The sequence below is a fragment of the Lepisma saccharinum genome, chromosome 2 (genome assembly GCF_977018435.1).
Source record: "Lepisma saccharinum chromosome 2, izLepSacc3.1, whole genome shotgun sequence".
NCBI classification, from domain to species: domain Eukaryota; kingdom Metazoa; phylum Arthropoda; class Insecta; order Zygentoma; family Lepismatidae; genus Lepisma; species Lepisma saccharinum.
In genome coordinates, this window is record NC_139230.1 from 127,798,907 (window position 1) to 127,816,568 (window position 17,662).

The 17,662-nt window shown below is 36.0% G+C and overlaps 1 protein-coding gene across 2 annotated transcripts in view; it reads left to right on the forward strand.

The window, feature by feature from the left end:
* LOC145984493 (histone-lysine N-methyltransferase NSD2-like) overlaps positions 1 to 17,662 on the forward strand; it is a 514,670-nt gene that overhangs the window by 450,672 nt on the left and 46,336 nt on the right. For both annotated transcript variants that reach the window (XM_083118148.1, XM_083118150.1), the window contains exons 12-13: positions 489 to 636; positions 12,321 to 12,528. In XM_083118148.1, the coding sequence (XP_082974274.1) occupies positions 489 to 636; positions 12,321 to 12,528 (356 nt within the window). The remainder of the gene's footprint in view (positions 1 to 488; positions 637 to 12,320; positions 12,529 to 17,662) is intronic.

The window sequence follows — 17,662 nt, forward strand, 5'->3', positions numbered from 1 at the left end:
ATAACGTGGTTTGTAGTTTGTTATTTTTCACAGATATGCAACACAGGCATATACTGTTTGTTTCATGACAGGAAGTTACAGCACAGATGCAATGTTAGGTTGCCAGCATACAGACAAATAAACAGGTTTTTTGAATGATTGCAGATTTGAAATGACACAACAATGACAAAAATGTTACTGAAAAAATCTTTGTTTTGATGTTGTTTACATGTTTCTGTGGTGCCATTAAAATATAGGCCTCTGTATATATATATATCTTGTTTTGTATGCTTAAAAATGTTCTAGTCTACCATGATGAAATATTTAGCAAAAATGAAACCACTTAAATTGTTTCTTCTATTATTTTGTTACTGATGCACTTGATCATTATTATCCAAAACCCTTCCTTCACTTAATTTTGGAAATTCAACCCAGAGTTCAAATTTAGTAATGCAGTGCTGATTTTTTAAAAATAAGTTTTCACTAATTACTGTATATTTATGTTACAGGAGACTTTGTAACAGAATATGTTGGAGAAGTAATTGATAAGGATGAATGCAAAAGGCGTCTGAATGAAAATTGTAGAGAGAAAAACTATTGTCTTCAACTTGATACAAACCATTTTTTGGATGCAGAGTTTCAGGGCAATCTTTCAAGGTAAGCTATTTTAAAAGTTAAAATATTTTCCATGAGAAAACATTGCACATACAGTCAAAAGTTTATTTTGTGAACAGTAAGTAAATTTATCTCTGGTCTCAATCCTACAATTTCTATTTTAATTTTCTATCAACTAACTTGTGGCTGTAATCAATAGATAAATGAATTGTTTCATAAGGAAGTGCATACCGATCAACACTGATCAGAATGCTACATTTTCAAAGTAGCTTTGCCACAGATACAGCTACATCTACTAAAAAGTAACTCACTATACCACTTCCATGTGCTACTAGCTACTTCACTACTTTTGCACAAACAACTTAAAACAGTCATGTGGACATTCATAAGAAGCCCTTATCTGTTGTTCTTACTGCATAAGAGGTTCCATTAGTTGTTATCATGAGACTCATAATTCGATATATTTTGATAGCAGTGTCACCATCTGTGACTTATTCTAATAGTTTTCTTGAGAATGAGAAGGTGCCTAGTGACCTATCAATTCAGATTTGATATCTCAGATTGTAGTTTTAATGCTACCCATATTAGTGTTTACAACTTTACATAAATATAATTTTGGAGGGTTATTTATTTTTATATCTCAACATATTTTCATGAGGAATAATATGAAGACATAATTGAATAAAAAATATCAATGGTAACTGTGACCAACAACCAACTGAGAAAGAGCTAAAAACGAAGGTATTTATAGGGCCTCCCCTCTAGCATTGTGGTAAAGTCCTTGTCTTGTAATAAATGGGTCCTGGGTTCAACACTCGGTGGGGGCGCGTAGTGGCTCAGATCCCATATTAAACTGTGGGTCCTGTCCCAGTTAGCCTTTCTGTACATAAAGTGGACTTAACCCTTAACGGACGTGGCATGGTCTCTGGGATCTGCAGCATAGAACAACACTCTCATTCTTGGAAGCAATAACAAGCACTTTTCTCTCCTTTTCAGTAGCTTCATATTTTGGTATATTATGTGACCCTCGCTGATTTTTAGTTTTAGAACAATAGACATGCATCGGTCCATTTACCAACATGATGCCCTTTGCTTGGTATGGAACCTTGTGCAAGAATCTGAGTTGACTATCCATCTTTTATTGGAAATATCCTTGCCACTTGATTGATTTGATTGATTGATTTATTTGCTTCATTTTACTTTGCTTTTGTGCCACTTTTCGCTAATTTGCGAAGATGGGGAGGAGTGATGATATGATGAAATTGATGAATGGATACTCACAAACACCCATGCCCAAGCCGGGACTCGAATCAGGGACCCCTGGCTTGCCACACTTGAAGAAGTTGGAAGTGAAAGTGAATTATCAGATATGGAGACTGATAAAAGTGATAATGAAGCACTTATTTCCATTAACTACAGCTACAATCAATGTGCTTTTTTCCCTCATTTCGGCATTGTGCAGAATTTTATTGTGTGTGAATTTTTTATGTGATTTTCTTTTCTTTGGGTAACTGCATATATGTTCTGTGATAATTGAGCCAAAAAAATGCTTTCTTATCTTACAGTCATATGAAAATGAATTTATAGAGCTGTTTATGAATATGTGACAGATTTTTGTAGCATTAGATGAACTGAGTAATAAAAATGGCAATAACAGAAATAGTGGATTAATATTATCATAATTCCATAAAGGAGGTCCAAAACATGTGATAATAATGTGTTAAAAAGTTTGCTAATGTTTCAATAACTCATGGAATTAATAAATTCAATTTGGTGGACCAAGGGACCAAGCTATGTTCTTGTTGTTACAGTGTGGCATGATGCCTGTTAAGGGTTATAACAAGAATTCTAATAAATGAAGATATTGTTACTTTTTGCTGAGGAACTAAGTCCCTGATGACATAGTGATAACGTTGTCGCCTTGAAATCAAGGGGTCTTGGGTTCGATACCCTGGTGGAGTTACATTGCACTGTGGTTCGGATCACACTTTAAACTGTAGGACCAGTTCTGATTAGCCAATTGTGTATAAGATGGATTAAAACAACAATTGAAACAAAGTAAACACATCCCTCTACACAGTTATACTTGGCTAGATTTCTTCCTTTTCTGCTTTTCTAGTGATGCAAGAAAAGAAACTATCACTAATCCATTGCCTTCTGATATACTTCACACCAAACCATGCCCAATTCTATCCATGTATTCTTGCAAACATGAGGTAAATAGAATTATTAGCTGCTGTGGCACCCATAGCATGCCATTCCATGAAATTCTGTTTAAACAATTTTGCAATTTGAGTGGTATCATAGCCTTCATAAGGTAATGGCAGAAACAAAATGATGTGATAGGGGTTTAGTTATAGTGTTGTGTGTTAAGTTTTGTTATACAGCATATGGTTTTAGAAGCTATATCAGTTGGCAACCAACGAATGGCAAGAGTGCAACTTTGTACAGTTTGGAAACTGCAGTGAGCAAGTCAAATGCCGTGATCTGTATTTTTCTGTGTGCAGGAAGTTTTCATAAAACTCACCACTTTAGGGTTCATCATAAGATGGGGTAAGACATTTTGAACCTGTCTGTCCATGTCCCATAAATTTCCATCACCTACAGCAGAGCTATCATTTCTCGAAGAAAGTTGGAGAAACATTGAGAAACAACAAGTTTCAATGCACACACAATGACCCTTTCATTTTCCTTCCATCTTGTTATTTTCGTTGCCACCATGTTGACAGCTGAGTTGTTGTGAATGACAAAACAATGGGTGTTAAGTTTGTCTCTTGCAATAACCCTTCATTGTTGTGGGTATTCTCGAACATTGCGAGTCTGGGTCAGTTTTAGTTCTTGTATACTTGTATACTTTAGTGATATATTATAATCCATGTACAAATATTCACTGTATTATTTCACCTGTACTCGTATACACTGTGTATGCATTATAAAAAAAAATGTTGAATGTTGCACACAGCGAATTTTCTGTCTTTCCCTTCCGCTAGCAGTTAGTTTGGCAACATAGCCAACCATTTACTACATGGGAGACTACCAATGAAAGCAGTGGGTCTTTTGAAGTGGCATTGTGTATTGAGACTCGTGATGAAGGAACTACAGCATCTTCAATGGACCCAAAATATGCAAGAAGTTCTTTTCCAGCTGGTAATGTTTGTGTAGGCAATCTGCTTAAAATGTCAGCTACTTCTACTTTGTTGAAATGGATTATACTACATTGGTAAGATGATAAAATAGAGCTCATATCATCAACCTATTTGATGAATGTTTTGAAATGGCTCAATCAGAAGAAAATATAAACTTTACAGTACGTGTCTGTAATAATCTCGATCTTGGATCCGAATAGAAATTTGCGAAATCGTTTGATTCTGTGAACTATGGCTAATGCTTCTCTCCCTACCTGGGAATATCTCCGCTCCATCTCACTAAAGGTGGTGGAGGAGCAGGAGATGGTCTGTAGACTGCTGTCGACCCTATGACACAATTTCATGCTACAGCCGAAAGGAGACCTATTGGTGATAAGTACAACTGGCTTTGTTGGGTCGAAAGGCACAATGGGATTTACTTGTCGAAGTTCCGCCATGATGCTCTTGAACTCACATTGACAGTTTCAGTCCCAGTTCCAAGTAATGTTTTTCTTGAGTAAAGAAAGCAGAAAGTGAAGTTTGGAAGCTAGGTTGGGTATGAACTTTTGATTTAAGTTGATCATTCCAATGAAAGAACATAGTTGTGATTTGTCTTGAGGTGGTAGAGAATTGAGGACAGCCTCCAGATTCTTATCAGATGGGTGTATAGTGCCATCAATCTTGTATTCTAGATACTCGATAGATGAGGTTATGAATTGGCTTTTGTTGGCGCTCGCTTTCGCCTTGTGTTTGGCCAGATGACTCAGGACATGTGAAACAGTCTTGCAATGTTTCACTCCTGATGATGACATAATCAAAGTAGAAGGAAACTCCGGGAATATCATCTAGGATCTTTGCTAGGACCATTTGAAACAGATCTCCACTTGTGTTTGTGCCAAAAGGTAGCCTGTGAGCTTTAAATAATCCCCAAGTTGTATTAACTGCAGTGATGCATTTGGCAGCTTCAGAAAGCTCTAACTGTCTGTAAGCCATTTGAACATTTGAAGGTTAATTACCTTAAAGTATTTACACCTGGCAAAATTAGAGAAAATATAATTGATTCTAGCAATGGGAAACTTGATGTTTCCAGTCATCTTTTTCGCATCATAAGTGAAAAAATGCAAGTTTTGAAATATTGAAAGTTTATGTTTAAAAAAGAAATCTGAATTTCAAATTAAAATAAATTTCTAAACTATTTAGAGCAAATGTGATTTACTATCATACAAACATGATATTTCATGCTAATTATTATTTTTCTGTGTTGCTACATGCGACTTGTTTGAGGTTGTTCAAGGCATTTCTGTAGTTACCATATTTTACATGCAATGATACACAAATTGAGTGATCATATACCACTTTATTCAAGCTGACTTGTGATGTCAGTTCAATAATATTTTCGACATTAGACTTTTTATAGCAACCATAACAATTTGTAATATAAAAATGAATGTCATTATAGCCATTTTATTCAATGAACAATAATGTGAGCTACATGTTTTAACAAGGTTTCGTTTTTCTGTCAATTCTTTTTGTTTTGTCTGTGACTGAAATGAACACCATTAGAAAAGTATATTTATTTATTATATAAGTATTTCCAAATATAAGTTCTGAATGGTTGTGATTGAAAATAACTTCCTTATCTCTATATGGATATCAATTTTTGTGATTTTGTAGTATGAAGGGTTCTTCAGCTTCACATTTTATCTACCTACACACACAGAGAGATTGAGGCTCCATTTATTACCTCAGCATGCCAAGCAGAATGCAATTCACAAATGCCTCTCTTGATAACATAGTTGTGTTACGTAGGCTATCCAAATTGTGTACAATGGCAATATTAGATTTCTGTGATTCAATAAACAATTTAAATATAATGTTGATTTCTCTATCTTAAAGACAATAATTATGGCCCTTGTAGTTTTCTGTTATATTTTTCTTTAACTTCACATATTTGTAAAGAATGATTTCAAATGTCCATAAGGCTTATGTTTTTAATAAATTTCACTGAAATTTAGCTCTTATGGATTAAAATAGTTATAATTTCGAACCAAGAAAAACACATATTTGCAATTAAGTATCAACAATAAAAGAATTTGCTTTCATTAAATTCACAAATATAATAAATATGAAAGTTAATTAAATTACAAATATTTAATTGAGTCAACCATAAAAATATCATAGTTTAAAATGTGCATTTCAGATTTATGAAAGAAATGTTTGATAAAAAATTAAAACAGTTTCAAATGATTGATATGATTCAGAGAATCATATCACTTGTTCCTCAAGTGCAATACTTTTTGACGTTGCATCTAAAGTATGGTAACTTAAAAGCTGCCTTAAACACACATGCCCAATTGAAAATCAAACAAATTTCTATGTGACTACAGTTATTTATATCTAGTAGAAGGAAAGTACATGGGGCATTCCATTGTCACAGGTGGGACATGCAGACTTCATTTTTGATAACAAAGTAACTATTCTATTGTAATAATTTGTCTCACAGTTTCTGTTCAATGAAATATGAAACTTAGCACTGTTGATTAAATATAACTACCGTTATAATACTTTCCCACATTTGTAGCTATAAATGAACAATTTTCAGGGTTGCGACAGACCTGTAAAACCTGGAAACCCAGGAAAAGTCAGGGAATTTCAGAGTCAAAAGAAGTCAGGGAAATTTGTCTTGATTAACAAATGTTTCTTTGTTGAACTGTAGGTGCGATACAATGCAATGAACGTGCCAGGCTGTTGATTTGAAAGAGGTCATTAAGAAGTGTTGCATGCACTTTAACAAGAAATCTTCTTGCCAGCCCTTGACGTCAACTTTTAGGTCCCTGTTATACATTTGACACAACAATGGTGCCAGAAGCAAGTGGTGCAAGGTGGGGAGGTGGTGAAGGAGAAATTTCCAGAGGGGCAGACAGTTTTGATGAACCTCTAAATATTGCATGTAAAATGTATTGATTTTTACTTTCTTTCTTGTCTGTATGGGAGCTAAAATAGGGCAGAGCTGTTGATCAAAAAGGGGGAGGAGCACCTTTTAACAGATGTCTGACACTGTAGTAGGACATTGTTTCAGGCATTCTGAGGAAACATGGAAACAAATGGAAGGCATTTATGCAACCTAATATTTCATAGTATGTCGTATTACGGCATTTTATCAGACAAAGATTTAAGGTCCTGTTCAGCCCAGTTCGGTACATACCGGAAACGCTTCACATCAGTTCGTAGGTGAGCGCAGGGGTAGTGCAATGGAGGGTTGAGGGGGTGCAAGGAAACGACGATGTCAGATCTCTCAGATTTTCTCCCCGCTGGCCCTCTTATGCCCTTGCTGAGCGAAAGCTCTGATTCTCTGTCGTCTGCTGGATGGTAGAGGTCTCAACAGCATTGAAATGCCTTTTCTGTTCTGTGGATTTTAACGGATTGATGTTCCGTGTGTGAAAAGTGTTCTCTGAAATCTTTCTGCTTGTGTTTGTTATTGCGGTGTTGTTTTGTGTTTTTGTCAGTTTCTTGATTTATTCATGCTGCATGGTTGTTTTTTTGTTATGTTGTTTTTATTTTCGTTAATTATTGTCGCTGTGCGTGAAGTGAGCCAGGGGAACAATGGCCTGTATATCTCTGGAGTGCTACAAGAACAAGCATAAATAAAGCATGGCGAATTAAATGCGGAAGCATATGAAAAGTATTTTCAAGAGAATTTACATCCAAATTTACCACCTGCTTCAGTCATTGTTGAGACAACACTCCTTATCATTCAGTCAGAACAGAGAAAATCCCAACAAAATCAAGCACTAAAGTGGAAATTGAGCGTTGGTTGTCTTTAAAATATGTAAAATTTTAATTTACCCCCACACCCCCTATACACCTTCATGGCGTGGTGCTATGCACAGGGGAGCACTTTACCTTTTTTTTTTTTACTTTTCATTCATTAGATGAAGAAACGTGCAAAAAAATGAACGTTTGTTCCGTTTTCTCGATTTGATTGAACAAGTTTGTTTAAAGTTCACTTTATTCTCAGATAAGCTAATCGTGACTTGTCTAGAATGGAATCCATTGTCAATATGACTCCACAGGGAATCAAACCCTCTACTTAATTACAAGACAACATGGTTAATAACTACACTGTCCTTTCTTTTTAATTCTTGTACCAAGTTTTTTTTTAATAGCAGTTGTGATCTGAAAATGGCTTGATTCTTTGGTTAACTCACATTAAGAAATGCTTTTTCATTAGAAAAGCATTGCTAATAAGCTGTGTATCATTTAATTAATCTATGAGATTGTGCATTTACCAAAAGCATATATTACTTTCTACACTTCGAAATATCGTAGTATAGATGTATTCAGTAGTATAGATGTGATGGAATCAAAGGAAAACCATTGTTAATTTGCGGAAAGAATATTCGAATACTTCTGAGAATTGAAATTAAACAATGAGTGCAAAGCTGTGTGTCATGTGGCGGCCTTTGTCAGTAACCGACTGTTTGTTTGTTTCAATTTTTGTCATTTTCAGACCCAAAGCTGGATATGGGTCTGGTTCCAATGTGCATTCATGTTTGTTTAAATTTCCAAGATATGATTGCTACCTCTGCATTTAGCCCATTTAATACATGAAACGAAACGATTTACACATTGAAATCCAATAGAAAAAAACCGCCTAATTATTGCATGTGCTTTTACGAGCATCTCGCATCCCTTCAAACACTGAAACAAAAAGAAGTATCTGTTGGCGTCAGGTGGAGAGACAGCGAGAACAAAGTGCGTAGCAAAAGCGCTTGCTGTTTTTAATTTATTACACTTTAAACGTGGCAACATCTTTGCACCAAGAAGGAAGTAGAACTTATTTCCGTTATGTACCAATCTGGCGTGAACAAGTCTATAGGCTCCATTGATGTATGCAATTTTTGTTGGATATCTCCATTCAACTAACGTTGATTTGTGTCAAAATGTTTCACTACAACATCTGTCAAAAAATTCAATTGTGGCATTCTCATGCATCCAATTTTTTTTTGTCTGATATGGTATGATATTTTGTCAGACACACTTTTCAGACATGCAGCAACAGAACTTCTGTTGTCTGTTTCTATTGAAATCAAATGGTGTAACACCAACTACTGGGAAACACACCGAACCTAAGTGGGAATTTTCTTGCCAGAAGTTTGCAGGTTATCTTAAAAGTTATTGCTCACTGAGATGCAGGAAATGGGTCGGTTGAATTTTGTTGCTGCTTTTTTCCTTGCTTCAGTGGGCATCAAACTTTAGACTGTTGTGCCACTGCAAAGATCCTGCTTCAATTGAATTACTCTTTTAGCTCACTTTACCTTATTTAATCTAGCATTGCACACTAAGATTTTCCCCCAGTGTAATAGTGGATTTACAAGGACACAAACATGTCATTCAAAATCAAGAATCGAAGTCGGGATAATTTTAGTGAATAATATCATAACAGAGTGAAACAGAAATCTGCAGGGATGAATGTTATGAAAATTTGACAACCTCAGTTTTCTGCTACACTCACATCGGAAGTCACCCTCCTCTCCCCATCCTCATGAGATGTGATTATTAATCTACAACTGAGGAAAGTTAGTGCCCAATGTTATGGAATAAAGCAATAATAAATAGGTAAATATTTTAATCTACTAATAATTACTTTAATATTTCAATACTAAAAACAAATCATTTTACTCAGTAATCGATGTTCCTCTGCTAGCTGTAGTGAATTTTCACTTTTCACGTATTGTCATTGAATTTAATCAACTGGAGCTTTATATGAGGAGCATCCAGAAAGGTAGTTAGTTATAAATTAAAATAAGAACATTGGTAGTAATTGACATTTATTGTATTAGTTGCAGAGACCCATAACTTACTTTTCAACATATTCATCACCATTGTTCAGGAATTTGTTTTAGCATGGCACTAAATTTTCCATGTCATGTGTCTGCTTTCAAAAAGTTGAACTGTCTTTACAGCAGTGTCACTGTCAAAGCAAATGTCCTGCCAAAGATCTCTTCAGCTGAAGAGATCTATCTCTCCTCAAGTTATAATTTTATTGCGTTAATGAATGATTTCTTTTATTTACACAATGATGTCATATGAACAAATAAAATAGAGTCCTTTTGAAAGTCTGTACAGATGAAGTCTGCACTCCCACTTGATGTGATGCAAAAGAGCCTACGTTTGCTCAGCTGTATGGAGTTGTGTACATTGGATTGGCCTCCCGTGAATTGTCTGCACCATCGTCTGATCATGCTGTCACTTATGACATCCAGTCCTTACACCTCTCACAATTGCCGCTTTATCTCCGACATCATCTGCTTCTCAGCATGCAAAAATCTGATTACCTTGCTGTTGGTCAGAGATTTGTGAGAACTGCCACCTTTATCCTAGCACTGTTCTGAATCGACTCCCTTCACAGCACTGCGACTGCACCAGATTACAGCCGCATGCCACCTCTTCCTATCTGCTGCACATGCGTGTCATGCTCCATCCACTAGCGCTGCATTCAAACATCATCAGAACTTACTTTCTGGACTTGCCTCATATGTAAACTTATGGACACTGTTATCTACAGCATGATCCTGTTTCAATATTTGATTAGCTAAATCAAATGCTTGTACAATGCACTAGCTTCCCCATTAATTTTTACAGTACTTGGATATACTGTGAATGTTTGTAATGAAAGAGAAGTCAAACTGACAATGTAAGGAAATATGACAATTCATTTTGTTAGGTTCCATTGCTTCACCTTCATAACGTTTAGTCCTGAGAAGCAAGTGTAAGGGATTTTAGGGTTTTGGGTGCCAAGCAGATGCCATGTATTGCCATGTGTTCATTAAACAAGCATTGAATATAGCATACCAATATCTCACTCATATGTGAAAGGATTAAGTTGCTTTATATAAAAAAAAGAGAAGTAGGATATGAACCTGCAGTCATGGTTCTTGCAAGTGGAAGTTTAGAGTAACAGTGAAATATATAAAAAATAATAACGAGATAGGCTAAGAAGAATGACAAATTACAAAATTTCTTCCTTAAAACAACTAAATCACCATAATCTCATTTAGTTGTAACTTTGAAAATAATCAAATACTTTATTTAAACCAGCTTGCAAATTAAAAAAATACCTGAAAAAATCCGTCCCTAGCCTATATATAGGTCCTTTCCCATCCCATATAATATAACCTAAAATAGGTAATAAAATTATCAGCTGAGTTAATATTTATGTTTATCTTTTAAAACTGTAGATTAATTACATGTAATCCACCAACCTCTTTCCCATCCGAAATAAATAAGAGCTGGAGAGTATGTGGGTGGCAGAAAAATTAGATTGCGGAAGGTTAATGCTTACTAGCTCCAGTGTTATGTAATGCATATTCCTGTCAGTTAATTTTCATAACATTATTTTTATTAGAGGTGGAATGACATGAATTTTTTGCTTTTACTGATAAAGTACCAATATAACATTTACCAATACTGATAAGCAATGTTCCATTCATCCAATATAAATTTTTAAATATTTCTTGATGCATGTGAATGATTTTTATTTAATGTATGTAACCAGTTGACTGTTATTAGGGTTGCCTTTGACAATGAAGCTAGACATTTACTTTACAAAACCACGAGGTATATGAAACGTGCATTTATATCCATAAAAACAATAACAAAATGAAACTTTCATTCTAAATTACATCCTGGTTGTAGATATATTAGATCATTAAAATTATCTGTAATTTTACTGATATACCTAGCCAATAGAGTACTGATTAATCTGTTCAATCCCTATTTCATAAAATTGGAAAGCCAAAGAAATAAAGGCATATTAGTAAGTTTAATCACATTGTGTGGTGATCACTTACTCCTGATCTACACAAGACTGTATTGTACAATACCAATGTTTTAAAACATTTTTTATGTTTCCATTATACTTCTCATAGTACAATCCAATATTTTACACTGCATGATAATTTTTCGTTTTATATCTGTGACTGATGCTGCAGACAAGTTTCGACCAAATGAATAATACTTGTATTTTCTTTTCAAAAACACTGCAGCTTGGTTCTTGAATTGAAACTTGAAAGTCTGAAGCTTAACAAATTTTATTAGTAACTGTTTCTTTTTACTTATAAAAATAAATGTTCTCTGCATGTCAAGTAATCATGATGCTATAAAAATAAATGTTCTGTATGTGCCAAGTAATCATGATGCCTGATCTGTGAATTTGTGATTGGAAGAAGTGTTCTCGGGTTATCAGCCAGGCTAAATCAGCCGGAACCCACTCCTTCAAGAAAACATAACATCAGTCAATAAGAACATCAGGATCCATAGCGAGCCAATAGGAAGACAGCATCCAAACTCCGCCCCATCATAGTTGTGTATTTTACCCTAAACTGTTCTCTATTTTTTGCATTTCCTGATGATGAGAGCAATGTATGTGCTCAAAATATTGGAAGCTAAAGACGACTTAACCTGACTGGTAACCTGAGAACACTTGTTCGAATGATGTCACCAGGAAAGCTACAATTCCGAAGTTGTAATTTCTTAACTCAAAATCAGTTAAAATTTGAATTTGCTCTTTTTCAACCATAAATGTGTGTTTTGTCACAGATTTATGGTTCCATCTAGTGATCCAAATTGTGAGTTGCAGAAATGGACAGTCAGTGGAAACGTTCGGCTTGGTGTATTTGCCGTCACAGATATTGAAGATATGACAGAACTTACCTGCAATTTCCAAGCTTACATAACACAAAAGGAGTTCTCTCTGGATGAAAACGTTCCAAGCTGTAGTGGTCAAAATAGTGCAAAGAAAAGGAAGGTGAGAGTTAATATTATTTTCTTACATGCACCGTAGCATAGAAATTACTGAATAAATCAGACCATATGAATATTGTACAAATATTTTACATTAAAATGAATAATTTGATTGTTAAAACACAAGCTGACAGCAAGAATGAATAGGTGGAAGTTCGCGATTGCAAAAATATGAGAGAAAAAACACATGAGGAGAGTTCAGAAAACAGTCTCACTGCGGTGACTTTTTGGTCAAAAAGTCTTGGTTGTGTGGTGAAATGTGTACATTGTGCATAGTACTTGCATTGATTATGGGACACTCACAAAGAACACCCAAGCCTAGACTGGGAACTTTGGTGTCAAATTTGAATAACGATCACTTAAAGTACTCGAAAACTGAGCCAGTTTGGTCTCTTATGGACCCAAGCTGTACCTTTCTATGGTTGCTCACATAAGACTGGTCGCATGCTAATGAACTGGAGCCATTATCCATATGTTAGGATCAGAAGCACAATCCGCAGCTTTTTGACTGTGTCCCACTCATTAACACATTCGGGTCTGGTCTTATAATACAGCATTGTTACCTCTGGTCTGTGGTTTTTGGATGTTTTTCAAAAAATTAAAAAAAAATGTTTTTAATTTGTTTTTATTTACCACATATTTCTTAAATCTACAAAACTTCCTCTTTTCAATGAACAAAAATTTGTTAAATTTTATTTTCATTTTCAGACGTTTTTTAATATTTTTTCAGCAATGTTTTGTGAAGAAGAAAAAAGTACAACATTGTAACGAATGTTAATATAGAGATATTTTAAGTTCGTAATCTGAAATTTCATAATTAACTACATAAACTATCAATACATCTTTTGAATCTTGCATAACAATACTTCTTATGTGCACATAACAAAAAATAATTACAAATTACAAGTAATTATCTTTTGTATGAAAAAGTGGCTGCAGGACAGGACCAGATGATGTATCAGTTGGTTCTGCGTCATCTGTAAAAATTAAAAAATAAATATATAAACTAACTAAATAAATAAAATAAATTTTCATTTGACATACACTATACAAAATAATAAATGGAAAAACTAAAAATACATCAGTGCATGTAGGAGAATCAAGCAAGAGGCAAGATGAATAGACCCAAAAAAAATACTTCTTCTCCCTTCATTCATAAAATACTAGAGTTTGCAACACTGTTTATATTGTCGACAATAATTATTACGAATATAACCTACCTTCCAAATCTTCAAATTCATCTGCATCATCAAAATCGTCGTTAACTTCAAACTCTGAGGCGGAATCCTCTATGCAGTCTGGATCTAACGACTCCATTCTAAACAATGCACAGTACATCAACCCGACAACAAACAATCACAGGTGCGAGATAAAAATAGCACATGAGTCACCTAGCGGTCGGAATTTCAACAGAGGGGCTTGAATGAACATGTGCATGAGACGAAGTACTAGCGTAGCCCGTCGTTCAATCGGCAAAGCGATTGCATACCGGATTGACTTTAAGTGCACTGCGGGCTATGCCCGTCGTGAGACCCAATGTGTTAAGCGTGCGATGCTCTCCACGCAGAAAAAAAATTGCATCACATCCTCTCCAGCTTTACCATTAAACTGGAGTTATTCTAGCATGAAGGGGTTTACAAAACTGGCGAACATCATCTTGGGGGTTGGGGCTCGAACCAAGGTACTGACAGGTAGTGTTCGTCTGCTACTATGTGTGATCACTGGGCTGCAGGTGGAGGTAGAAGCTGCAATAGCTACCGCATGATCCACTAAAATAGTAATGCGATCTAGCGTCTCATCTAGTTCATCCGCATGAAAGGTTTAATTAAGAGCATCGTCTATTCCGTTAAATGACATGAGACATAGTGAATGAGTATTTAAATGCCTACGATCGGGGGGGGGGGGGGGAATTCATAAGTACAAAAATAGAGGCAAATTCACTTTTCACGCCTTGATGCGGGAATGACTTGTGATAGAAATGTCTGTTTATAAGGTTTTACAATCATGCTAAAATTTTTAGGCAAAGTTAACGGACAGGGTTAGCAAATAAACTGACATAATTGTTGTGTTCTCCTGAAATGGAGTGAAAGGCCTAATTTTCAAGGAGCCAAAAGGAGAAAAGACAATTTTTCATACATTTTGCGGAAGGAAATGAATGACAAGAGGCCCGATCTCCATCACGTATGAAACCTCTGCTGGGTTGTTAGAGATCATGATGTAGACTATGCCAACCTAAAGCTACTCGCTTATGTGAGAGGTACTCCTATACCTCTGCTTCTAGACGTGAAGATCATCTCCGCCGGTTCACCTGTGCAGGCACGGTCCCTGAAATTAAACTCTGATGGTGCACCACTCCTCATGGTAACTCTTTTGCATATCAGTCGATAACACTGTGCAGCAATGAAAATTGCTGCAGAACAAAAACATGTGATTCTTATGGAGTTCAGTACCCTGATGACGATAGTGAAAGTCGTTTTTCGCTATCACCTAAACTTTTCTCTGGAAACGCAATTTTATCAGCACACGACTGCATGTTATTGTTGCCGCGGCAGCCTGTTACTAGGGCTCGACAGTGCATAGGGTAGGGGGTGGAGAGGGTAGGTATAGATAGCCACTTGGTTGAGGTATAGTAAGGTATAATGAAGTTGCAGTTATTTGCATCCGTCAGTTGCTAGTGGGATCACGCAGTGTCTGTTCCTGCAGTGTGTGTCATGCAAAACCCCTAGCGTGAAGAATACAGTTTGTGCGTGTTCGCATGCTTCTTGTGTTCAGCGATGGCTAGGAAGTGTGTTAAATTACCAAACCCATTTCCCCGCTTGTCAAAAAGGCGTACGGGTTGTATTTTGAATCAAAGGTAGATGAGGGTAAGTGTTGGGCCCCACAGAACTGTTGCTCACGTTGCTCCCGCTATTTAAGAGGTTGGTTGCATGGAACCCACTCATCTATGCCATTTGCCGTACCACAGTTGTGGAAGAAACCTAGAGACCACATAACAGATTGCTACTTTTGTGTAACGAAAGTAACAGGAATCTCAAGTAAATCAAAACACACAGTTTCATATCCAAACTTGGAATCTGCAATGCACCCAGTTCCGCATTCCGATTCTCTCCCAGTTCCAAAACCACCAATGGAATGGACACTGGAAGATGAAACAGTGACCAACCAATAGATCACGAAGATCTTGATTACACACCATCTACATCACAGCCATTGTCACAGGCAGAATTGGCATGAACCCGTTGTTGACAAAGACAGTGTGCTGTTACCACAGCTCCATCTAAAATTGGGCTTCATGAAGAATTTTGTGAAAGCAATGGACAAAGATGGCAGGGTTTTACATTTTTACTGTCCAAATTTCCTGCAATTAGCACTGCAAAAATTAAAGAAGGTATTTTCATTGGTCCTCAGATTCGTGACTTGATGAATGACATAACCTTTGAAGAGTTGCTGACAGATACTGAGAAGGCAGCTTGGCTTGCCTTCAAAGATGTATGCAACAATTTCTTGGGTAACGTCAGGTGTGACAATTACAGGGAACTGACGGAACACATGCTGGACTGTTACAAGACTATGGGGTGCAACATGTCTTTCAAAATACATTTCCTGCATTCTCATGTGGATTTTTTCCCGCCTAATCTCGGAGATGTGAGTGACGAACATGGTGAGCGATTTCATAAAGATATTGCTGCCATGGAAAGACGATATAAGGGAAGATGGTCACCAATTCTTTTGGCAGATTACTGCTGGACACTCCTACAAGAAGTTTCACCATCCACCCACAAAGGGAAAGTTTCCAGGACATGTTTCTAACTTATAAATACATTTCAAGCTTTTTGCAGCTTTCTCATACCTTTTTTATGTTTTGTAATACAAACAATCAATTTTGTTCCATGATCTGTATTTTATCCAGCTACAGGATCCTCCTGTACTGTAATGAAGTAGTTTCCAAGTGTCGCGAAAGTTGCTACTTTGTTTTTCATGAATTACAATATATTGCTAACTATATGAAATATAGTTTAAGTGGTACATGTAGCATATCTTTTCCAGAAAAATTGGTACGTGATGGAACATTTCTGATTTCATTTTCGTAATCAGCGTATTTGATTTAGTAAAGAACACCTTCTTTCATCTCGCGGCAAGACACAAAGTTCAAATTTGTTCCACTGTGTAATCTGACTATGACTCCATACTCTAAGACAATTGCACTATATCTGACCACGAGATCTTTTCACGCGATCTATTTAAGCGAGATTCAAATTTCCGAACATTAGCCGGCTGTGCATGTTCCATCCTGCACCCAACCGTTCTCCGAGTTAATGCTCACTTTTATTTTATTTCCCACTATTTCCTGTTAAACTCCCATGTCTGCTGATTCCTCATCTTTTAAGGTCGGCAGCATTATACGCTATTGACAGAAACCACTTTAAGCACTGTGAGTAGGTACCTTTCAATATCCATAACTTTTGTTTCAAAACTCTGATTATTGTTTTTAGGAGTGAACTCAAAATTCCTTATATTAATTTTTAAGTATAATAAGTAAGTGCACATCTGTCAGTGTTTGGGAGCAACTAGTAACAAGTAACAGTTACTTTTTTGCGAAAATATAACTGTAACTAGTTACTTTTAAAAGTGAGTAACTAACTGTAACTCAGTTACTTTTTTACAATAGAAGTCATGTTTTAGCAGTTACTTTTACAGTTACTTTGCGACACTTAAATTGTTATGTGTCATAAATTTTTGGTGATTTTGGACTCAAAGTGAGCCGGAATTTAGTTTCTGCTGTGATATAAAAGCCCATTCTTTGATACATTAATTCTTGCAAACAATAGATGAAGAGGAAAAGAGAAAGTTGTTGTACTAAATTTATATCCTGGCGGTGGTCAGTCGGTAAGGAGTTTCAAGGTGCCAGGAATTTCAAGGTTTATCGTATGTTTCATCTTTCATTTGGTAGACCTAAATTCCAAAGTGATGTACATACCTCGAAAGAAGGGTGGATTTTCAAGAAGCGGGAAGATAAGCCTCTATGAGGAATATTCCTTCCTATTGCTGACAGTTTGCAATTGTCAGTTGTGTGCTGTGAAGTGTCTCTTGTTTCTGTAGTTTGTTCCTCTGTGGTGTTCCTCTGTGACCTTATAATT